Source organism: Emys orbicularis, chromosome 6, assembly GCF_028017835.1.
Source record: "Emys orbicularis isolate rEmyOrb1 chromosome 6, rEmyOrb1.hap1, whole genome shotgun sequence".
Classification (NCBI taxonomy): Eukaryota; Metazoa; Chordata; order Testudines; family Emydidae; genus Emys; species Emys orbicularis.
The window spans coordinates 20143684-20168852 of NC_088688.1; the positions used below are offsets into that span (position 1 = coordinate 20143684).

At 41.2% G+C, this 25169-nt stretch overlaps 1 protein-coding gene across 2 annotated transcripts in view; it reads left to right on the plus strand.

The window, feature by feature from the left end:
• WDR7 (WD repeat domain 7) overlaps positions 1–25169 on the plus strand; it is a 329543-nt gene that overhangs the window by 49645 nt on the left and 254729 nt on the right. For both annotated transcript variants that reach the window (XM_065406020.1, XM_065406019.1), the window contains exons 13-15: positions 2303–2517; positions 22827–23596; positions 24108–24196. In XM_065406020.1, the coding sequence (XP_065262092.1) occupies positions 2303–2517; positions 22827–23596; positions 24108–24196 (1074 nt within the window). The remainder of the gene's footprint in view (positions 1–2302; positions 2518–22826; positions 23597–24107; positions 24197–25169) is intronic.

Sequence of the window (25169 nt, forward strand, 5' to 3'; positions counted from 1 at the left end):
CTGTGAGCTAGTTAATATATGTGTAAACCACTGGCTAGCATATGTTGTGCCCCCTTCTAGTGGCTAGCCTACACAGAGGATAACATACTACTTCTGCTATTAGTACTCCTTTATCTCAAGTGGTAGAGCTTGTGCTGTGGATTGAAAGGTCCTGGGTTCAAAACCTGTTGATGAGCCTCTAAAAATCTATTGGAACCCCTCCTCCCCTGGGGGAGGTGCAAACCACAGAATGAGAACCTGTGTCTTATTCATACATTCACAGCCGCACTGCTTTTTAGAATGAATGCGACTTGTCTCTAATATAGTAGACTCAGACATCTATTGCCAGAATGGACCTAGTGCACCCTCTGTTATCCGATCTGCAAAATATTGTGGAATACTTGCCTCCTTCACAAGTTAGTGTTGAGGACTTGTCAGTAATAAATTCAGTGAAATGCACAGAATTATTAATACTGGTAAGTGAAGTTGCTGAGATTAGAACTTCTGGTTTCCTTGCTTCCAGGCCAGCACGACTGCCCATAAAATAGCGAGATGGCGGCTGCTGCTGTGCCCTGTCTGGAGCCAGAGCTCTGTGAGGCTGTGGAGCATGCTCAGTGTAGATGGAATGATCAGAGACTTTAGCAGCAAGCCTCTTAAAAGCTCTACTGAGCATGTGCAAATGGCAGTTTTCAGAGTTTTATAATTTATCACTGGGGCAAAGGAGAGAGTAGTTTGGTTGCTGTTGCGATGGTACCTGTGCCAAGTGTGTTGACTAGTGGCCTCATGGTTTCCTGTACTCCCTCATCTTTCTATAGCCCAGGGGTAGGCAACCTTTCAGAAGTGGTGTGCATTTATTCACTCTAATTTAAGGTTTCGCGTGCCGGTAATACATTTTAATGTTTTTAGAAGGTCTCTTTCTGTAAGTCTATATTATATAACTAAACTATTGTATGTAAAGTAAACAAGGTTTTCAAAATGTTTAAGAAGCGTCATTTAAAATTAAATTAAAATGCTGATATCTTACGCCACCAGCCTGCTCAGCTCACTGCCAGCCTGGGGTTCTGTTCACCTAGGCCAGCAGCGGGCTGAGCAGGGCCTGCGGCCGGGACCCCAGACCTGGAGGGTAGGGGGGTGTTTCAGGGGTCAGGGCAGAAGGCTGGTGTGTGTGTGTGTGTGTGGGGGGGGGGGGGGTTCAGGGATCAGGGCAGAGGGCTGGGGTGTGTGGGGGGGTGTAGGGCAGAAGGCTGGGTGTGTGGGGGGTTCAGGGATCAGGGCAGAGGGCTGGGGTGTGTGGGGGGGTGTAGGGCAGAAGGCTGGGTGTGTGGGGGGTTCAAGGGTCAGGGCAGAGGGCTGGGAGTGTGGGGGGGTGCAGGGCAGAAGGCTGGGTGTGTGGGGGGGTTCAAGGGTCAGGGCAGAGGGCTGGGAGTGTGTGTGGGGGGTGCAGGGCAGAAGGCTGGGTGTGTGGGGGGGTTCAAGGGTCAGGGCAGAGGGCTGGGGTGTGTGGGGGGTGCAGGACAGAAGGCTGGGTGTGTGGGGGGTTCAAGGGTCAGGTCAGAGGGCTGTGGGGGGTGCAGGGCAGAAGGCCGGGTGTGTGTCGGGGTATGGGGGGTGCAGGGCAGAGGGCTGGGGGGTGTGTGGGGGCAGGGCAGAAGGCTGGGGTGCTCGGCTCGTGGGGGTGCTCCCAGCCCCCTGCCCTGAGCGGCTCAGGGCAGGGGGCTGGAAGGGATATGCCCTGTTCCACCCCTTTCCCCCAGGCTCCGTCCCTACCTTTCTCTGCGTCCTCTACGGAGCTGTGTGCACGCTGCCGCTCTTCCCCCTCCCCCTCGCTAGGGCCATCAGCTGATTGGCGCAGGGAAGGAGAGGAGGAGAGGCAGGAAAGCACCACGCTGGGGGAAGAAGCGGGGGAGGCAGGAAGCTTGGCTGCCACAGAACCAAGCTTCTGCCTCCTGCCCCCGCAGGGGAGAGCGGGGGGGCTGAGTGGGGCTGGGGACCGGGACCGCGGCAGGGAGCTGCGTGCCACTCAAAATCGGCTCGCGTGCCGTAGGTTGCCGACCCCTGCTATAGCCATTTGTTGTCTCTTGTCTTATACTTAGATTGTAAGCTCTTTGGAGGCAGGGACCATGTTCTTGTGTGGCTCCTCACACACTGGGGTCCTGCTACATGGCTAGGGCTCCTAACCACGCGAGTAACATGAATAATAAGTGGTAGTCTTAGGCATTACAGAAAATACTGCAGAATAAGTGACTGCTTAACACATGCTTTTGACATTTTTGAATTGCCTGTACTAAAATAATGCATTTCATTATTCACATTATGTTTCAAGGTGCACTGGATCGTTGTGTGATGGGGATAACGGCAGTCGAGATCTTGAATGCTTGTGATGAGGCAGTTCCAGCTGCAGTAGATTCCCTTAGTCACTCAGCCGTCAATCTAAAACAGGCTATGACTAGACGTAGCCTTGCTGCTCTAAAAAATGTGGCCCATCAGAAACTACAGACTCTTGCTACTAACCTTCTGGCTTCCGAAGCATCTGACAAAGTAAGGTTTTTGTTTGTTTTTAATGCAATAGCTGGAACGTGTTTGTTTTGTTTGCCATAACTGAACCTATGTAGAAAATCTTAATCATTTTAATCTCAAAGGGCCCGATCCAACAGCCTTTAAAGTTAATGGAAAGACTCTCACTGAATTCAGTTGGCTTTAGGTCAGGCCCAAAAAAGAGATGTCCTTTGAGGCTATTAAAATGAATTGAAGTTGATTAGAACTTTCTGTAGCTTCTAACATAAAGAATATTTATCCAGAGTTAAATATAAACCAAAATAAAGACAAAAAATACACATTGTTTTAAAATTTGAAGCAAATTAATTAAAATGACATCTGTTTATGGGAATCCAAACTCGAATCTTTTAATACTTCATTAGAAGAAGTATTTGAGTGGCTCTTATAGTTTAGAGATTCATTTTAATATACATTGATTAACTGTTCTTGTATCTGCAGCTGCTTAAGTGACAGGTTACAATATGTTTTTTCTCTAAAACAATATGGGTAAATTCCACTGCTTTTAAAAGTGTGCTATGAGTTACACTTTGGTAGGATTGTTCTATATAAAGTATGAAGCAAATGCTTAGAGTACTTGTTATATAGTTTAGAAACCGGTTTATTTTTCAGTTGATGTGTTTGAGGTTTAAAATATCGGTCACACTGAAACATGTCAATTGTACATTTTAACTATACTTTGTAGTACCTGTATTTTATAATTGACTTAATAACTTGCATTTTCACTTGAATATTGCAACTGAGTGAGAGGATTTTCATATGCTATTTTTTTTCTGTGCCTGCCGTATTGGCATTTTGAGATTTATGGAATTTCTTCATAAGGTAACTAGTGTAATTTATATTTATAACGTAGATTGAAACTTAGTATAATTCTTTTGTCCTTTTTATTAAATACTGTGCAATGCACAATAGATGTCAACACTGTAAATGATTTGTAAATCTCAGAATGTCTGTTAAGATGCATTAACAGTTGAGTACACCAAGAACAGACTTGATAGAAATGCATTCTATTTTTCAGTTAATTTATATATAATAGTACGTATTTAAATTCAGAACCATTTCCCTATCCCATCTGAAAAGAGAGTAGGGAGGGAAAAGATATATTATGACTAAAATTTTGAAAAATAAGTTTTACTGTGACATTTATGAAACACTTCTTGTAAGTGGTCATGGCCCATTATGTGATTTTTTTTTCTTTTTCTTTACAATCTTGTTTATCTCAGTTTTAATAGCACATTTTATAGTGCAATTAGTGATAAAAGCCCCTGATATGAAACTAGTGTTTATGTATAGCTTGTGAACATATTCAGTCCTGCAGCAATGATAATTGTTGCCTAGTCTACAAGGAAAACAATTATAGAAGGGGGATGGGGGGAGAAGGAGTCTAAGAAGCTAAAGGCTGCTGGGGGATAATCACTTTATGAAAAATGTATGCTGACAGAATCATTGGGGATTTCTCTTGCCACTCTCCACTCATTAGGGATTTCTTTCACCACTCTTCTGTGTAGAGATTGCGGGTCTCTTTGAGAGAAATCTTAGCAAAGAGACACCTTCTTGATGACTTCAGCTTCCGGACTATGGCAAGAGAGGTTCAGAAAAATAACTGAAAGATTAAAGTGGAGGGTTGCATAATATATTTTTTTTCTGTTGGGAAATGTGCACATAGTGTGGCAAATGAAGCATTCATTCTTTTACCTTCAGTGTTTTTGTTAGGAAATGTAAATCCAGAATATTTAATGTCATGGGTATGGTAATTTACTACTGTCATGCATTTGATGATGACGATAAATCTTTGAAAATTCAGAGCACCAAAATCCAGTGTGCTTTTGTTTTATACATTTTGCTATTTTTTTTTTTACTTCAGAATACAGTATTTGAATTATTGTAATTGTCTTAATTGTGGTGCTCACATAGACTGTACTTTGAAAAATCAATCACATTTTCTTTGCAGTACAGGAGAACACATACACATCAGGCATGCTCTGGCTTTCAACACAGACTTTATTGAACCTGGGTGGCTGGGAATCTTTAGTGGTACAGGGTCTTTTAATTTCAAAACAGTTTTAACTCCCTTTGGAAGTCTGAGTACACGTACAGCGCTGATAGTTTTAAGAGAAATTTAGAGTGCTGTGGTAAAAGTATGGAGCTCTGCAAACGTGAAACTTCCTCTCAGTTTGATTTAATAAACACAAGTAACAATTGGTTTCAACAGAAAACATAGTAGAACATAACATGAAATGGCATATCTAAATAGTAGCATTAGATACAGTAAGATCATTAGGGCCCAAGATTTCGTCTGATGTCAAACTATTAGAGCCCCATTCAATTTTTTTAAATGTAGATGCTATCTTTATAGATTTTGCCTATTGTTTATGGTAGGACGCAAGTCTAGTTTATTTTGGCAAATTTTCAAACCCCTGTATCTTGGGGTGGAGGTACATGTTTATATAGATACAGACACATACACAGGAACATACACAAACATGTGCACACACACAGTGGAAAACACACAGATGTTTTGATTTTTCAGGTGGGTGTTTCCTGATATCCCTCTACATCTTTACTCCATTGTCCTCAATTAAGCTTATCATATAACCTTGAAAATTGGGAATGCCCCTTCCAACATCCAGAGCCTTTCCTGGGATCCTGGATGGTCCTACCAAAAATCTCTCCCTTCCCCCCCCCCCCCCTTTTTTTTTTAGTAACCACTTACAAACCTGATCTCCTGAAGAAGCCACTGACTACATGAGCCAGTGAAATTGATAGTAAGTCTGCTGAATGCATGTTCTCTTGAAAGCCCCTCTTACTCCCTCCCTGGCTTGTGACATGTAAGTAAGGGGAGGAGGAAGGTGGCAACAAGACCTCCCAGTGAGACTCTGGAGATAAAACTCCTCTACAGAGTCCAAGCGGTGCTACAAGTGATCTACACCTAACTCTGCTGCACGACCATTATGTCCACATGACTGCAGACCTGGCCTCAGTTAATGGATACTCACCAATTGTGGCAGGGTACAGGGAGTGTAAAAGGAACCAGTTAGTTGACCTTGCTTAATTTTTCCTTTTATATCGTGCAGCATCCAGACTTACTGGATAACACTGGCTCTTAGTGTGAGTGATCCCTTTCTCTAGTGGTGTTTAACCTGTTCAGCCTGTGGGCTGAATATATTATTTCAGAAAGGTCAAGGGGCTATAATCAATAGTTTAGCTATTTAGTAGGCTTATGTAGAGCCAGCTGAGCTCTTATTTTGCTCTTTCTGGGCCTAACACAGCCTGGCAGGGAAGAAAGCAATGAAGCAGCAAGAGCTATTCTCTCCCTCCTCCCCTGTGATGCAGCAGGCTGCAAATGGGGGCAGTACTGAGCAACTGCAGCAAGGATAGGATAGTGGCTGTCTGGAGTGATGCTGGCTTACATCAGAGCTGTTCATGGTGCTGCAGGAAGTTGGCAGACAGTTGGGGAGGTGGAGCCCCGTATCTCCTTCCTTTAGTGACAGGACTGTTTCAAACGCTTCAGTTCAAAAATTTCAGGGTGGAGCTCAAGGAACATGTTTTCAATTATAATTGAATATGCATTTTCTTCTTAACTTAGTTACCCTCATTAGACACATTTTAGAGCCTTTAGGGCCATGAAATAGCTACCACTGCCCTACTTCAAGCATGCACTGCTTTAATAATCCATCAGTCCCACCAGAACTAGCTTACTGGGGTCAGCTTGTGGGATTTTATTAAACTTTGGAGTATAAGGCATTGATTTACTTAAACAGCAAGGTTAAAAAAGAAATGTTAGCAACACTGTGTAACAGTAATTAAGAAAAAATGCCATAGTGAGAGAGAAGAGTTGATGTGAAGTTATCAAAGAAATGTGTTCTGAACGAATGAGCTGGCAGTCTGCAGCATGCTTGGCTATTGTAGAAACTAAGTGGGGAAAAATATTAAGTGAGTTTTAAATGAATAAAATGATGAATAAACTGGGTTTTATGTACTATTAGATGCACCAACTCAAACTATCATTATTTTATAATATATAACATGGCTTCTTGCTCGTTTCAAGCCTGTCCTTTGAATTTTGGAGAATGCCTTGTGAAGGTGACACTAGGATGCCTTTTTGAGAGTCAGCCTTTCTTATATTAAGAAATTCTACTGCAGACTTAAATTCCTACTCTGAACCTAATCTGTAATGACCATTACATCTAGCAGCATGAGCTAGCTTAGCTGTACTCTGTCATAGGATTTGCCTTCCAGTCTGCAGACTAATTATTCAGACAGATGATCAGTTTCTACTCATATTTTTACATACATCTGAATGTATGTTCACATCACGCTGATGATAGGAGAGAAAAATATAAACGCCTCAATGTATATTTCTGTATGCATTTATATGTTACTCGTGCTTGTGTCATGGACCCACAAGATCTGTGCTATGCCCCAACTTTTAAACAGGCACTTGGAGGAACCCCTTTAGACCTCCGAGAAGTCCCACTCTTCCTTTAGGCCGCCATACTGCCTCCAAGACTGAGGTTCTGGGCTCCATCACTCCTATTTCACACCGTGAGCTCTGCCCAGGAAGTCCAACTGAGATAGACTCTTGGTCAGAGACTTTTTGCCTTCTTCAGGGATCAGTACAGCGTAACAAGTATTTGCAATGATGCCAGATGGCCTTTCTGAAAACAGTGTAGGTTTATTGGTTAACTGGGACACAGCATAAGGAAGTCCTTAGGTTAGCACAGAGAAGCAAAGGTTAAGATGTAGTCTTACTGGCCAAGCCAGGGCTCCCTTGAGCCATGCTGTTGAAGGAACTACACCTCTACCCCGATATAACGCTGTCCTCGGGAGCGCAGCCCCCCCCCCCCCCCCGGAGCGCTGCTTTACCGCATTATATCCGAATTCGTGTTATATCGGGGCGCGTTATATCTGGGTAGAGGTGTACCTTTGTTACTCTCTCTCTTTCTGTCCCTTTGTCTGTAAGTTCCTGTTGAGCTCCTATTTCTCTCCTAGCCTCCTGTCACCTCTTAGTCCATTGTCATCCTCCAGCAGACTCCTGCTGAGTTTAAATGTTCTGCCTGCTGGAGTTTCCCCTTGTCAGTTGTTCAGTGTTCCCATTGTCTTTCTGGATCCTCCATTGATACGAGTCAGTTTCAGCCAGAACTTTACCAGTCATACCATCCCAGATGGTAACATAAACACCTCATGTCTACCATTCTTCCGTCAGAGCATCTTTTTGCTCCCACTCAAGTAAGTTGCTACCATGCATATCATTCATAAAAATGTTACAGAAAATTCCCATTTCATGACCGCTTGCACTATGGTAGTGGATTTCCTTTTCTTGTCTCTTAATAGTTTTAAATGTTTTTAAATGTTTTAATATCCTTTTCAATATCTTTCAGTCATCACAATTCCCACCATGATGTTTATTCTTTTTCTTTAGACTTAGCAAGCACAAAGGTATTCAGTGAAGATACTGTTTACTTTCTGTCCCAGATAGGTAATAAAGATGCTTAATAATACCAAGCCAACACTGATCCCTCTGCTACTCCTCTAGATATTGATCCCCAATTTGATATTGGTATTTATCACTATTTGTTTATAGTTTACCATGCTCTTTTCCAAGTTGATTTGAATTTTTTTTGAATAATAAGATTTTGTGAAACAATACAAAATCCAGATTATTAATACTAAAATCCAAATATATTGTATCAGCTGTGTCCCTTTCAATAATTGGCAATTGAGCTGGGTCAGTGCCTACTGTATGATCTTTAGCCAATATAAAGAAGTCTTTCTCTTTTGTGGTGTGTGTGTGTGTGTGTGTGTGTGTGTGTGTCCGCTAAAGTTACAGCATAGAAGCTGCATTGATCCATATTTTTTCATGTCCGTTGTAGTAGATTGACTTTCCTGAAAAATTCCTTCATTATGATGTGGCTGAAGTTTGATTTTATAATGGTGCATTGTGGGAAAACAGGAAATAATGTTAATAAAATATACATATGAGGCTTACAGAAGAAGAATGAGAGGATATATGTGGAGCTGAATAATCTCATTGCTGAAAATAATAAGGGAGAAAGATTTTAATGAAGTCTAACACAAGAACACTTTAATGGATTTGCTTTTTCTACAAATACAAGTAACTGACAGAGTTAATATTTAAAACATTTTAACAACACTTTTTTCCTATGTTTACATATGTTCAGTAAATAAAAGAAACTCATTAAAGTAATTTCATTAACCATTAGTAAGGCACATGTTGATCAATTGCATGGATTTGTGTATGCATTTAGAAACACAAAATTTATAGTTTATGTAAATATTACCCAGATAGTATAATAATGGGCTATTTATCAATGTGAGTGATAAATAAATGCTTGAATGACAACCCTGCTAACTGGAGCTTTCAGTGAAGATTTAGATTTTAGAGTGAAGTTTAAGTAAATTGTACGGATGTTACATTATCAGTGCTCCATCATGAGTTTATACATTAGTCTAGTCTATGGAGACTGTAACCTTCCCCCCCCCCCCCCCCAAAAAAAAGAAAGAAATAGGCAAATAACCTAACCATTTAAGGAAAAAACAAAGGAATTCAGTGTCAATATATGATAATCAGTTTTTGCTCTTTAAGTTTCAGGTTAAAATTATTGCATAAGCTGGAAGCATTTCTATGTTTTTGAATTCTGATTTTGATTTTATATTTAGATTTTAATACTATTATCAACAAGAGAAATCTGTTTAGAGTGGTTTGAGCATTGGCCTGCTAAACCCAGGGTTGTGAGTTCAATCCTGGAGGGGGCCACTTAGGAATCTGGGGCAAAAATCAGTACTAGGTCCTGCTAGTGAAGGCAGGGGGCTGGACTCGATGACCTTTCGGGGTCCCTTCCAGTTCTATGAGATAGGTATATCTCCATATATTATTATATTATAGAGGCTAATATTTTGAAATTGGCTGTTTTAAACAGTCATTTTAGCATTTGAGGGCAAATAAAATAAAACCTATATCCCAAGCAAATGTTTGTATAAATTTTATTAAACTGTAGTGAGGATAATAGTAAGGTTACATGTGTTCTTGATAAATGTCCCATATTTAGTCGTGAGCATTGACCCTGTGTGGTGTTAGATTCCCCTTCCCCCCTGTTATTTAAATGTAAACCTTTTCAACTATATTTTGGTTTTTATTATTTGAAATTTTGGAAGAATAATTAGTTTTACATATCTATAGTGGGGTAAACAAAGCCCATACAACTCCTCTTGCTGGGCTGAAGCTGGCCACCCTGCAATACTTGCCAGCAATATCAGGCTGAAGAGACCCTCTAGCTGGATGGAATAAAAAGGGAGAAAGCAAACTTCAAAACTAGGCTCCCTGACAAAGCTATCTTGGGTCTGAGGCAGAGGGACTCTAGAGGGTAGCTAAGTAACTCTCAAGGAGGAACTTTAGGGGTAAAGCCTGAAGAGAAGGCTTGGGCTGGACTTGTTTCATGTGCATTTGTTTGTTACTGGAGTCAAACACAGGAAGGGGATAAGCTTTGCCCCTATGAATTTGTCATAGAATGGATGGGAAAGTCACCTGCTCAAGTTATTGCCTATAATGAAGAAAATTAAAATTTAACAGAGGCTAAATTCTGATACCTCATATGTGAGCACTAATAATAATTAAATTCTCATACCTAACAGTAACCTGTCAAATTGGAGTATCAGGTAATTAAATTAGCCTACTTTAAGTTTTGAAGTGAATCCTCAGAAATGATTTGATTCTGATATTAATGCTTGCTAGTGTTTTAGTAGTGACAACAATAGGACAGCAGAGGGCATCAGAGATCCATTCCCATTTTAGAGCCATGTTTTTTCTTTTTTTACATATTCTATGTTCAAAATCATTTCATTAATATTTATACAGTATATCCTTTAGCATACCATGTTTCATTTGACAAATACTAGCCATGTGCTTAAGTTTATGTATGTGATTGTTCCCATTGAACTCAAATGTGTCTGTTTGCGTGCTTGTAGGGTTGGACTCTTAAATATTACAGCTGCACAAGTATGATTTCAAAACTGTGCTCTAGATGAGTCCATTTTTAATGAACAAATTTTCCATATCTAATTAAGATGTTGTTAATCACTGCATATCTATCTTTCAACCATAGTGGGTAGCATATATAAGAGATGCATTGGTAGCAATGTATGTGTAGAGATTTTAATAGCTAAAATATTTCTTCTATGTTATCTCTAACTTTCACTATATTGTCCCCCCTCCAGCCATAAACAAAATGTCTTGTATAAATAAATATAGTTCTGTACACTGTATTCTGATAAATTATTAGACTTTATAGTACATAAGGCATAAGAGTAATTAATGCATTGTAAATCAGATCCCCCCCCTTCTATTATACCATTTAAAAAAATAACATGTTTAAAAATGGCTTCTTCTCTCTCAGCTTTTTCTCATCGATACTGAGAAATTGAGTAATTTCCTTCCACACTCTCATTTCCTGTGATCTGTCTTTCCTGGCTAATTTATTAAATAAATGGAACTTCTTGATTTTCTGTTCCTGTAACACAGAACTTGGCTATTCATTGTTTTTTTTTTTTTCTGACTGTCTTAGGCCATCTGGGTGTTCAGTCAGTGCTGCTGCTGATGGTTGAGCATTGTATTAAAATGTAACAGGAAAAAAGGGGGTGGCAGAACAGGTTCTTGTTTATAATTGTCTTCATGTCCAAAGTGAAGAGACCGCTGGAAAGAAAGTCTAATTTTTATGGGGCAAAAGAAATGAGGATTTAAACTGGGATGCTGAACTAAGAGAAGAAGTGGAAAAAATATTTAGCAGAGCAACAGATGCTATTGAAGATTAACTCAGTTGCTCTGAGTTTTGATTTGGTGGAGAGCCTCCATGCACACTATAACTTGCTGTAAGTAGGTTCCGCATATTTAAAAATCAGTCCTTAGGAATGTATTTTCAGCTGGCCCCCTCCCTTGACAAACACCTGTTAAAAATGAATACTTCCATGGGCCTCTTAAGCAATCCAAACTCTGTGTAAGAGCAAATGTTAGATTACTTACATGTGTGACTATTCACCTTGTAGCCAGGTGGCATGTGTATGTTCCTGATGCAAGCAGCTCATGCATCTCAAGGTCCAAGAACAGCAGCTTGAGGTCAGAGTTGATGAACTGGAAGAGTAGAGGAAGACAGCACATATAGTTATTTACAGAGATGCTGGAGCAGACACACTTCTGTCATGGTACTCCAGGTGAGGAAGTCGATCATGAGTGGAGACTGAGGTTGAGTGGAGGGACAGATGAGACCCATCTTCTGGCAGAAGGAGAGGAGGTTGATTCATGCCTAATGCATTGAGAAGTTCTCTCCAGGAGACTAAACTGTCAACCAGGTAGCATGTTAGGGGATTCAGTCCTTAGAAATATTGACAAATGAGCATGTGATAGCACTGAGACTTGCCTACTGGTTGAGAAATGGGTTGATCTTACATGGCTTTTTATAAAAACATTCTAATGAGTGCTAAGGAAGACGTAGTAATGGTACATAAAGTAGAACCTCAGAGTTATGAACACCTTGGGAATGGAGGTTGTTCGTAACTCTGAAATGTTTGTATCTCTGAACTAAATGTTATGGTTATTCTTTCAAAAGTTTACAACGGAACATTGACTTAATACAGCTTTGAAACTTTACTATGCAGAAGAAAAATGCTGCCTTTAGCCATCTTAATTTAAATGAAACAAGCACAGAAACAGTTTCCTTACCTTGTCAAATCTTAGTTTAAACTTTCCCTTTATTACTTTCAGTAGTTTACATTTAACACAGTACTGTACTATATTTTGCCTTTTTTTTTGGTCTCTGCTGCTGCCTAATTGCATAATTCCAGTTCAAAATGAGGTCAGTTTGTAATTCTGGTGTTCATAACTCTGAGGCTCTACTGTACAGGTACTGATATCAGGAGATAGGAGAGAGATCCTGAATGATTAATTTTGATGATTGGGGAAAAGTTTAAGACCAGAGCTTCCATAATGGCTTTTTCTGAATTGCTTCTGGTGCACAGGAACAACTAGATTGAGAACTTCAGTGTCTTAATGCATGGATGGCTGCATGATAGAAAGAAGAATGGTTGACATTTATTAGGAATTGGTGGGGAACTTTGTTAGGAAGGGATAGCCTATCCTAATGGGATAGGCAGCATCTTATTTAGACTGCTGGCACAAAAGGTTTTTTTGGGGAATATTTAAAGTAGGGAAAGGGATGTGAGGGAAAACTACCAGATACAGAGGAACACTTGAGTCAGACTAAGGCGTGGTCTACACTTCAAAGTTAGGTTGAAGTAAGCTGCCTTGCATCGACCTAACTGTGAATGTGTCTCTGTGCTCCCCAATACACCGATGCAGTAACACCAATTGAGCAGGCATCATTGCAGTATACAGGCCGTGGTCCATGTATTGAGGTCAATGCAGGATGAATGAACACTGCAACACACCTGTGTTGACCCTAGCAGTCCTTAAGCAGCTCTCCCACAATGCCTAACACTGACCACAATTGTGCACTCCACTGTCCAGGAGTCACGGAGTCCAGAAGGCCCGACCTGCTCCCTTTTAAAGGCCAGCAATTTTTTGAAATGCCTTTTTCTGATTGTCCAGCTTGGTGAGCACACTTAGCAGCTCTCCATTGTTGTGCACAACTGCCCCGCTGACCATGCTGGATACGCACTCCAGATGTGCACTGGCTTGGAGTAGACAGGAGATGCTGGATCTCTTGGGCCTGTGGGGAGAAGAGGTTGCGCAAGCACAGCTATGGACCAGCCATAGAAAATTGGACATTTATAAGCAGATTGCACAGAGGATGCAGGAGAAGGGGTACGACAGGGATCAGTAGCAGTGCCACATGAAAGCAAAGGAACTGCAGCAGGCATATCAGAAGGCCAGGGAGGCCAACAGTTGATCCGGTACCAAGCCGGAGATGTGGCGTTTTTAGAAAGAGCAGGATGCCATACTTTGTGGACACCCCACCACCACCATGCACACCACTGTGGATACCTCCGAGGAGCCAGAATCACAGGAACCTGACATGAACAGTGATGATGAGGTGGAGGAGGAAGAGGAGAAGAATGGGGGACATGCAGCTGGGAGGGTTTGAGACTCCACCACAGTCCAGTCAGTACTGACTATACTGGCAGTCAAGCATGAGTGAGCCCAACACAGGGGAAGGATCCTCGGGTAAGAGTGTTTCTCATTACAGTGATGTCTCCAGTTTAGCAGGACTCAGCTATTGACTTTTCATCAATTTGCTCGTACTAGAAAAGGTATTGGTATAACAAAGAGAGAGAGGGAGTTATCTGCTTTTTGTTCCCCTGTAGAAATAAGGGCCATGCAGAGCAGTTTGTTTGTGTACAAACAGAAGTCCTGTGAATCCTCCTGAGAGATCGCTTTGAAATGTTCACGGAGGTACTCTGCAATCCTCTTCCAAAGATTTATAGCAGGATGCAGGAGAAGGGGTACGACAGCCTTATTTCTTCCTCTGCGGTTAGACACTTTCTTATGCCAGTCGGTGATAACTTCAGCAGGTTAAACAGGTTAGCAGCATGCTGGCTGGGGGTGGCTTTGGGACCCCAGCAGCAGCTGTGCTCTCTCTGCCTTTGCTACCGTCCAGAGTGAAATTAGCTAAAATCATCACCGCCTACGAAAACGGTGCAAGTATTCAGTGTCATTGCCCAATACTCATACTCAACTGAGCAATTCCCTCCTCATTTCCCTGGTGCTGTGAGTGGCACCGTGCACAGGCACTCTGAACCAGAAGTGTCAATAAGCCTGTATTATTTAAAACTTTAAGTGAGCAAGGGAAGGGAATTCTGAATCTTAACTTCTGCTTTCTCGTGTGACTGTACTAACAATGGTACCTGTGTGTGTGTTATCTGTAGCTGCTGCCATTGTAGCCTTGAGGGGTTCCCCCTCCATACCAGTGGAATGCTTGAGCCAGATAAGGAGGAAAAAGAAGAGGACTAGGGGTGACATGTTCAGCGAGATCCTGCAAGCCAGTGCTGCATCAGACCATGAACAGAAGGCATGGATCCATGAATGTTGCAAACTGTATGGCGAAGGAAAGAGTGAACAGGAGAAAGGCCAAGGAGTCAGAGAGGAAGATGCACCAGGACATAATGGGGCTTCTCTGGCCGCAAACGCTGATGCTGCAGACAATTCTGGACCTACAGTTTCAACACTCCTGGGCTTGCCTCCCTTTGCAGTCCATGGAGAATGGCAACATTCCCTATACTTCCCTCAACATTCCATGTGGCATCAGGGCCCACATTCCTGCCCCTGTCACTCCACATCGAGGGACATTAAGGACAAACACAGCTTCACATACACTGACCTGTTAAAGCCATGGTTGATGTATGTGTAGCTAAAATGGACATGAATATTCCTTCCCTGTCCTTTAAGCTCTGTTCCATATGTAACTTTAGCGTCCTCCTTGCCAAGATGGAGTCTGCTCTGCAGGCAGCTCCAGCCAAGAAAAGGCGTGTGTAGGAACACAGCAGGGAAAGTCCCTTCCACCACAGGGGCACCTGATACAACCCCCCCGGAGTGAACACACACACACTGGAATAGTACAGTGAATCTAGGAAAGTGAAATACTTATTCACAGAGGGATGAATGGAGAAAAACAACAGGGGAAAGACATAGGGAGCGGTAACAGTGTTACATTCAACACAGGCCCAGTGGTATCACTGTCTGAAAGGGAAAACACCAAGCCATGCATTTGCACTCAGAGTTCAGGAGTCCTGGGCAAAGTTCCAGTCTGGTGGTGAGTCTTGGGTGTTCCTGGTCGTCTTTGGCACCACTAAACTTTCCCCGACAAACCCTTCTTGTTCCCTCTTCTGGCACTCTCTGCAAACCCACCTAGCTAGCTACAGCTTCCCTTCTTACTACCAATGCAAGGTCACAAGCCTCAGTACTCACTGCCTCATACAGTTCTGGTTTGTCCTTCTCAGGTGATTCCTTCTTGGCACAGTGCTGCTTCTGTCCTGGGGTGTTCCTGGTCAGCCGCTCCAGACTTTGGGCAGGTTCTCGGCTGCTTCACTATATGAGGAGCTGCTTGCTGTAGTTCTTCTATGTGGTGCTCCAGACACATACCCTGTTGCTCTCCCTCCTTTCACGCTCCCCACTCAGGACAAAGATTTAAAGGGGCCACCCTCGCTAAACCCCAAAAGGGTTACACATAAATTTGTTAAGGTTTTAATGTATTTGCTTTTAACTTGCACAGAAATTTTTTGAAGTGTTTTATTACATAGTAAAACTCTATTGTTCGGAAAATAATTCATCTTTATTAAGTCGCAACGTATTTTGCAAAATGACTGGTGGCATTGAAAGCACCCACTTACTTGTGACTGTAAACTTTGACAGAGCTCATAGAATCCCTGACAAACAATGTAATAATCATAAATGTACAGCAAGCGCCACAAAGTTAATAGGGTGCATTGTCTGTTACATTCCATAGATGTGCACCAAGCACCACACAGTTCCTAACAGTTCCAAACTGCAGGACCGGGGTGAGCACAGTGCATTACTGTGGCTCACTGTTAGAGCTCTTTCAAAGCCTCCCTGAACCGTATAGCTCCACGTTGAGCTCTTCTGATAGCCCTTGTATCCGGCTGTTCAAACGCAGCCGACAGCAGTTCCAGCTCTACCTTCCACCATAATGGATACTTTTTCCCCTTTACTTCACAAATACGCAAGATGCAGCAGGGAGCTAAACCATATTTTTCTCACTGAGATCCAATCTTGTGAGTAAACTACGTCAGCGCCTCTTCAGTGTACCAAAAGCATACTCAGTTGTCTTGCTGCACCTACTGAGCCGGTAGCTGAATCTCTCCTGGTGCTGTGAAGGTGGCCAGTGTATGGTGTCATGACCATGGTAGTAAGGCATAGGCTGGGTCCCCCAAGATCACTAGGGGCATTTCACTATCACCAATAGTCATCTGCCAGGTGGGAAAGAAAGACCCTGCTGGTAGCTTTCTGAACAGTCCAGTGTTCTTAAAGATGCGAGAGTCATGCACCGTCCCTGACCAGCGAACACTGATGTTGGTTAAGTGTCCCTGATGATCCACCTGTGCTTCCCTAACCATAGAAAAATAGCCCTATCTGTTGATGTACTCTGTGGCAAAGTGGTCTGGTGCCAAAATAGGGATATGCGTGCTATTAATCGCTCCACCACAGTTCACGAACCCCATTGCTGCAAGTCATCCATTGCACTTTGCCGAAAGTCACAGTCCTGTGTAGGAGGAGACGACCAATGGCCCTGCCCATTTGTGCGACAATAACCCCCCCAGTGGATTTTCCAACTGCAAAATGATTTCTGGCATTGCAGTTTTCCTCCGTGTGATTGCTACTCCCTTCCCCGCTGTCAGTGCAGCTCTCATTCTGGTGTTCCTGCACTTGAGGGCTGGGGTAAGGTTGGCACACCGATCCAGGAATATGGCCTTATGCATCCAAAAGTTCTGCAGCCACTGCTCATAATTACAAGCCTGCATTGCGATGCGATCCCGCCAGTCAGTGCTCATTTCTCAGGCTCAAAAGTGGTGTTCCACCATTTGGAGCGCTGTGAATGCCAGCAACAATCTTTAATTGGGTCTTGCTATGTCCCACAGTAATCTGACCTCCAGGAAATTGTCATGTTCCTCAAGGCTCTTCTTGCGGCTCTGCAAAACCAGAGGATTGTGCATCCTGTGTTTGCAACGCTTGTGACAATAGTGCAGAGCTGTGCAGGCTCCATTGTTCTGTCAGAGATGGCGGACCATGACAAGTCCCTTGTGGGATCGTGGGATTTACAAAAATTATGGTACAGAGATGGCATTATGGGGTCGAGAAAGTTGCATGATGTGAACTTGACCCTTCTGTCCAAGTCACTCCTGCATGACTCATTTCTTTCCCCACCATGCATTGCCAAAACTTCCTATAAGTCAGTGTGCTGGATGGTGGCGAGTTGCACCCTGGATACCTACCCATGGTGTACTGCACTGTGCATTGAAACAAGCACTCCTGGTGAGTACTGCAGGGCGGACGCAGAGAGCCAAGTATGCATGCACACAAGCGCCATGCATACTGCGGCGGCTTTATGCTGATGTAACTTGTGGTGGCGGAAGTTTGTAGTGTAGATATGCCCTAAGGGCTGGTCTACTTTACAGAGTTAGGTAAGCTAGATTGCTCAGGGCTGTGAAAAAATGTATGCCTTGTATAATGTAATTAAGCCAAATTAGGCCCTGGTGTAGACACCACTAGGTAGACAGAAAAAATTTTCTGTCAACCTAGCTAACACCTCTCCGAGAGGTGGATTTCCTACAGTGACAGAAGCACTCCCTTTGTTACTATAGTAAGTATCGTCACTGCAGCGGTGCCACTGTAGTTTTTCTAATATAGACATACCCAAAGACGTTTGCTAGGGGTTTGCTGAATATACAGTTTTGTATTAATGAAACAGAAATTAAAACCGAAATGAAGAAAGTCCAGGTTGTTATCACAAGTACGTTCCAGAGAAATAACAGGGCTTCAAGGAAAGGAGTTAAATAAAAGTATGTGGTCAAGAATAAAAGCTATACATTTCTATATATTGTTGCAAAAAGCTTAAAAGCAAAACAATAGGTGAGCTAGAATGCCTAGCTAAAGAAGACTGGATGGAGACTGATTGTAATAGACACTTCTGAAATACAGGGAATGTCAAACCAGGGCACTTTGTTGTATATTATAAACTGTATTGGAAGCGCACATTAGGTTGTGGTGGGGAAATAGCACTGTATCTGAAAGACTATGTAGAAATTTTATCACATTAGATTTCAAGTGGAAAGGACCATGTAACACAATCTGTATGCATACCAATTCCAAATCATCATCATAAAAATATATTAGTAGCATTGTACTACCAGCCTCTGAATCAGGAAAATACATTAAAAGTGCACTGTGGAGGAAAATCAAAGATATAACTAAATCAAATACAGATGCAATAATGATGACTTTGATCCCTCTCCCCCCTCCCCCAACTAGCCACATATCACAGCTGAGCAAGGTTTATAGAAGCAATTTCTCAACCCATTAAATGATTGCTTCTTAGCATTAGTTCTAGAGCACAGAAGAGGAGAGGATACTCTTGACTTGGTCCTAAATAACACAGAAAAGTTGATTCAGGAAGTAAGCCAGTATCCTTCAAAAAGTGTGAATCCTTCCCAACTGAAGCCAGTAGAAGGGAACATAAAGTATTTCAGGTAAAATGTAAGTTGGAAATTATAAAGGTTAAGAGGAATTTTGTGGAGTAAATAGATGAAGATCTCAAAAACAAATAAGCCTTATCAGAGTGTAAAGGAAGCAGTTGAGGAAGATAAGGTCTGTCTTCTCCTGAACATCTGCTGTAGTGATGATGACCCCATTCAGGTAATAAATGAAGCACTGCAAAAGACAAATGTCAAAAGAAGAAATTCTGAAAGAAACTGATAAGATGAACAGCACCAAATAACTAGGAGTTCATAATCTTTATACAAGACTTCTGAAGGAATTCAAGTGTGGAGTGACCTGAGTTTCTAACATAAATATGCACTCTCATTAAAATAATCTACTATACTATTGGATGGGGGAATAGCACATGTACTTTTCTTTTAAAAAGGTGCTAGAATGATCTTGGGAATTCGGTACTGAAATAAGGATACTAATCTATTAGAATGGTTGAAATAATAATTAGAGTATTTTATAAAACACCTAGATGAGCAGGAGATAATGGGGGACAAACCAGCATTACTTCTGTTAATGAAAATTATGCCTTTCCAATTTACTATAATTTCCTGATCACGTCAAAATGGTGATGCAAGGAAAAAGAGTAGATGTCAATTACCTAAGTTTTCAACAAGCGTGTGACAAAGTCCTGCACAAGAAGCTGTTAAAGGAAATGAAGTAGCCATGGGGTTGAAAGGACGTACTATCTTGGATTAGAAGAAACGAGCAAAGAGACAGAGAAAAAGGATAGGAATAAATGGCCAGTTTTCAAATTGGCCAAAGGTTAAACGGTATGCATCTAGGATCCCTGCGAGGACTTACAGTGTTGAACAAATTTGTTAAGGGTCTGGAGATGGAATGAACAGTTAAGTTGCAAAAGTTTGCAGATTTAATTATTTAGGTTAGTCTAGATAATTATTTAGGTTAGTCTAGATAGAGGGACTCAAGGGGGACCTAAAAACATAGCAAAAATAGTCACCACAATGGAAGCCGAAATTCAGTGTTGAAAAATTCTAGGTACTGCATCTTGGAGGAGTAAAGCACTCATGCAGCTCGATGGGTTCTAAATTTAATTGTAAGCACTCAAAGAAAGATGCAGCCTTCATTGGGGACAGCACAAGAAAGATATCTGCTCAGTGCACCGAGGCAGTCAAAAAGCAAACAAAACGTTAGGATGTATAAAGAATGGGATAGAAAATAATATTGAGAATATAATTATATAAGTTGGTACTAAGCCTTCACCTTGAGTACTTTATTCACTTCTAATCGCTTCACCTCAAAAGAACTTATGATAGAAACATTGAAAGACTTCTAGTTGGAAAGAGTAGTGGGAAAAAAGAAGGCTGTTTAGTTAAGAGAGGGGAAAAATAATAGGGGTCTTTATTATTGATTGCATCACCTTGCTATTTACATCTTTCCACTGGCTCCCGTATTTCTATTATATCAGATACAAACTGATAATGTTCATTTTTAAGACTTTCCTTTGTTTTTGCCTATCATAGCATCTTATATATAACTAAGTTGTCAATCCCACCTCCATCAGTGATACCAGCCTCTGCATATCCAAAATTATATAAAATAGAACAACAGTTTGTGTTAGAAGAGATATAGAGCTTAAACGTATAAGCCAGTCACTATCTATCTCTGGTTAGGAAGAAACTTACACTAAGGGCAGGTTATTCTAGTCTAGACTAGACTAGACGGAGTGTTAGTCTGATCTGTATGGCAATTTCAATGTTGTTTGCAGTGCTGTAGCCGTGTTGATCTCAGGATATGAGAGAGACAAGGTAGTTGAGGTATTATCTTTCATTGGACCAGCTGTTTGTGAAAGAGACAAGTTTTTGAACAACACAGCTCTTCCTCAGTTTTTGTCTTTATCATTTTTCTGTGTGAGTTCATTGGAGAGCACAGTGATTGTCAGATTTCACCCACATAGTTCTTGTTGGGGCATTTGATGCACTGGATGAGGTGCACTACATGTTGTGATAAGTAGGACCCATTCATCTTGAGAGGTGTGTTGAGGGGGTTATTTATCTTCATAGTAGTGAAGATATGTCTGCATGTTTTGCATCCGTTCTGGCAGGGTTTGGTGCTGCTTTAAGATGGTGTGTCCTGGTCTGTGGGGAGCTTGCTTCTGATGATGAGGTTGGGGGAAGGGGCATTGTTTGAAGGCCAGAAGAGGGAGTGCGGGAAAGATTTATTTCAGGATGGATCCCTATCAAGCATGATTTGTAATTGTGAATTATGTGGGTGCTAGTGTGGGGTGGTACGTTACAACTAGGGGTGTGTGGTCAGTGGGATTTATTTTTCAGTGGGTGAAATCAGACCATGACTATGCTCTCCAATGAACGAACACAGAAAAATGATAAAAGACAACATAAGAACCAAAGTTCCATCCAGCCTAGCATCCTGTCCCCAAACAGTGGCCAATGCCAGGTGCTTCAGAGGGAATGAACAGAACAGGTAACCATCAAGTGATCCATCCGCTGTCACTCATTTCCAGCTTCTGGCAAACAGAGGCTAGGGACACCATCGCTGCCCATTCTGGCTAATAGTCATAGATGGACCCATTCTCCATGAATTTATCTAGGTCTTTTTTGAACCCTGTTATAGTCTAAATCATTCCAGGCAGGGCTTTGTCAAGCTGGGCCTTAAAAACCTCAAAGGATGGAGATTCCACCACCTCCCTAGATAACCCATTCCAGTGCTTCATCACCCTCCTAGTGAAATAGTTTTTTCCTAATATCCAACCTAAACCTCCCCCACTGCTTGTCCAGCTCTCACCAAATGCAGCAATGCTCTAGCAAACCATTCAATCTGATGGATATCAAAAGTGCTAAAGGTAACTTTATTATCTGTTCTCAGCCTTGTACAAGGTAATGGTATTTAATTTTAAATGATGAAAAATAACCATTGTATTCCCAGTGGACAGTTACTTTAAACATGAAGGCAAAGATACAGGTACATGTCCCCTCAAATCTTACGATTCTGTAAATTATAACAAAAGACTGAATTTTCAGAAGAAAAAGAAACAGTAGCTGACCGCAATCAAGTACCAAAAAAACCCGCCTAATTTGATTACTCAACTAGTCACTGCTCTCCACCCATAGTTTTTCTACATTTTGGGTTTTTAGAAATGCTATACATTGATCACATATCAATTCTTTTATTTTTTTCCCCCTCAGACCCTTACATATTGCAGTCCATTGCTTAAACTGTGCAGCAAGAATAATAGCTTAGCAATTGCCCTTTGTATATATGACATTTTAAAAGGAAACTATCACATTTCTGATGTAGCAGGTATTCAAGTGCTATATAAACATATAAACGTGTTTTCCTCAGGAATTAATGTTTACTTTGGTTACAGGGAGAAAATAGAATTCTAATAGTACTTAGAAATCAATGTTGGTGTTGTTTATTCCTTTCTTCTTTACACCCCTGCTGGCTTTTCTCTATCAGTAGTATTTGTTTGTTTTTTGGGGGTGAGGGGTGGAACAGTGGAGAAAAATGCAAACTTAAGGAATATCTATTTTACTTTGTTTCAGCTTCTGATCACATACATTGGCATAGTAGGCTAGATTATCCCCTTGTTTTTTTTAAATTTTATTAGTGTCTGAAATACCAAAGGTTTTCTTTCTTTTGTTTGGTTTGAATTTAATAGACCAGAATATATGGGTTTATTTTATATTTGTAAAATAGCTGTTATCTTTTAGGGTTCATGATTTAAAGAACCAATGAGAAGTGACTGGTGAACTAATGATTGGTATTTCATTGATGAAGTTATATAACTAAAATTTGCATGTATTTAAGCTAAAACCCGCCCAATGATATTTCAAAGCTATTATGTTTCCTCTCTTGTGTATGGTGGCTTAAATGGAATCATATAACGTTTTCCATTGGCACTTGCATTACATATTTTAAATCTCATGAGTTCTCAAACTTTTCTTACCTGTGATGCTTATGTTTATAAACTAACTTTGTGGAAAGATTGAAAATACTAATAAAGTGAAGATGTTATTTTCATTTTAATCTGTACTTTTTCTTTTTTCTTTTTTAATTGCAGGGGAATTTGCCTAAATATTCACACAATTCTCTGATGGTTCAAGCCATAAAGACTAACCTAACAGATCCAGATATACATGTGCTCTTCTTTGATGTAGAAGCTCTGATTATTCAGCTACTGACTGAAGAAGCCTCTAGGCCTAATACTGCACTCATTTCCCCAGAGAATTTACAGAAAGCATCTGGCAGTTCTGATAAGGGGGGGTCTTTTCTGGCTGGCAAACGAGCAGCAGTGCTCTTCCAGCAAGTCAAGGAAACGATCAAAGAGAACATAAAAGAACATCTTCTTGATGATGAAGATGAGGATGAAGAATCAATGAGACAGAGAAGGGAAGACAGTGACCCAGAATATCGCTCCAGCAAATCTAAACCATTAACCCTATTAGAGTATAATCTAACCATGGACACAGCAAAGCTTTTTATGTCCTGTCTTCATGCCTGGGGTTTGAATGAAGATCTAGATGATGTTTGTCTTGATCGCCTTGGCATGCTTAAACCGCACTGTTCTGTGTCCTTTGGTCTGCTATCTAGAGGAGGCCACATGTCTCTGATGCTTCCAGGATATAACCAGTCCATAGGCAAACCATCATATGGTAGTGTGGAAGTAGGAAGGAAAATGTCCATTACAGAGGGACTAGGAAGGGGGACATATGGAGTATCACGTGCAGTCACTACTCAGCATCTCCTGTCTATTATCTCTTTGGCGAATACTTTGATGAGTATGACTAATGCAACGTTTATTGGAGACCATATGAAGAAGGGTCCAATCAGGTATGAAAAGGATTCAGTGTATTTACTTATCTTGTAATAACTTGTTTGCCTTTTGATTTTTTTTAATTGTAAAACAATATTTGTTTTATTTAATTCTGTTACTCTTTATAGCTTTGTGCTATTGAACACCTATTACAGCCACACTAGATGAACATGATATGGGTATCCATTATGTTATATGTTGTTATGGGTTTTTTTACACCAGTGTGACTTAATTGGTGTTACAGCACATAAAATGGTTGTAAGAGAGTGATAATTAGGCTCACATATTTGTATTTATTGTTTTCTCAATAACTTTTAAATAGTTTATCAAATTCTAAATAAATTATACTGATGATATTTCAGTTATAGTTGGTGAGAAGTTAGGATTGTCTGTGAATTGCTAATAAGCCTTAATTTTAATAGCAACTAAAGTGTTTTGATGGGACACTCTTTTAATGGGACACCTTAAATCAGAATAAATATCTTTTGGAGAATAAGCTTTGAATGTTTTGTCTCATTTTGTTTTTAGGCCTCCTAGGCCAGGCACCCCAGATTTGTCTAAAATGAAGGCTCCCCCACCAGCTTCCAGTAATGCAGCTCAAGGGCAAATTAAACAAGGTAAAATTAAAGCCTGTGAGATAACTGACATGACATTTTAGCTCTAGACTGAAATGGTCTAGCTACTCTGTAGTGATGATAACATTGTATTGGTTTCTAGCTGTAAAAAGAAAATACTATGATATTCCATATGAAAATGTGTATGATTAAGATCATGTATTTTTTTAATCAGTATAATGAAGTGCTGATATTAACATGGTGTGATCACATGACATTTAACTGTCTGCTTCATACAAAAGATGACCAAACTTCCCCCCTTCTTCCCTGACCCTTGTCAGGAACCCTTCTCAAAAGATATTGTTCCTCAAGCAGCTCAACTCTTTGCTGGTCTTGGGAGTGGTAGAGGAAGTTCCTCCAGAACACCGGTGTCAGGTACTTCCTGATTTCCAAATCCAAGGGAGGGTTAAGACCTATGCTTGACCTCTGCAACCTCAACAAATATAACAGATACCTGAGGGTCCACATGGTTACCCAATCAGCTACCCTCCCCGCTTTGACTCAGAATGACTGGTTTGCTGCTCTGGACCTTCAGGATGCTTATTTCCATGTGGCAATTCTCCTGAGCCCCAGGACATTTCTCCAGTTCGTTATAGTGCACTGCCATTTTCAGTACACAGTCCTTCCCTTTGGTCTGTCTTCTGCCCCCTGGGTTTTTACCAAATGTATGGTCACGGTGATAGCGTACCTCAGGAAAAAGGAAATCCACGTCTTCCCATATTTGGATGACTGGTTTCTCAGGGACAGGTCCAGGGAAGAAGTCCTTTCTCACTTACACATACACTTCGCTTACTCAACCATCTGGGTCTCATCCTAAACACCGGAAAGTCAATCTTGGTTCCCACTCAGAAAATCAAGTTCACTGGGGCCCTAATAGACTCTACGAGTTTGAAAGTGTTTCTGCTAACCAACTTTTTCTGGACAATTTGCTGCCTTTGTCTCCATCTGCATTCTCAGCCTTCCATGAAGGTTCACA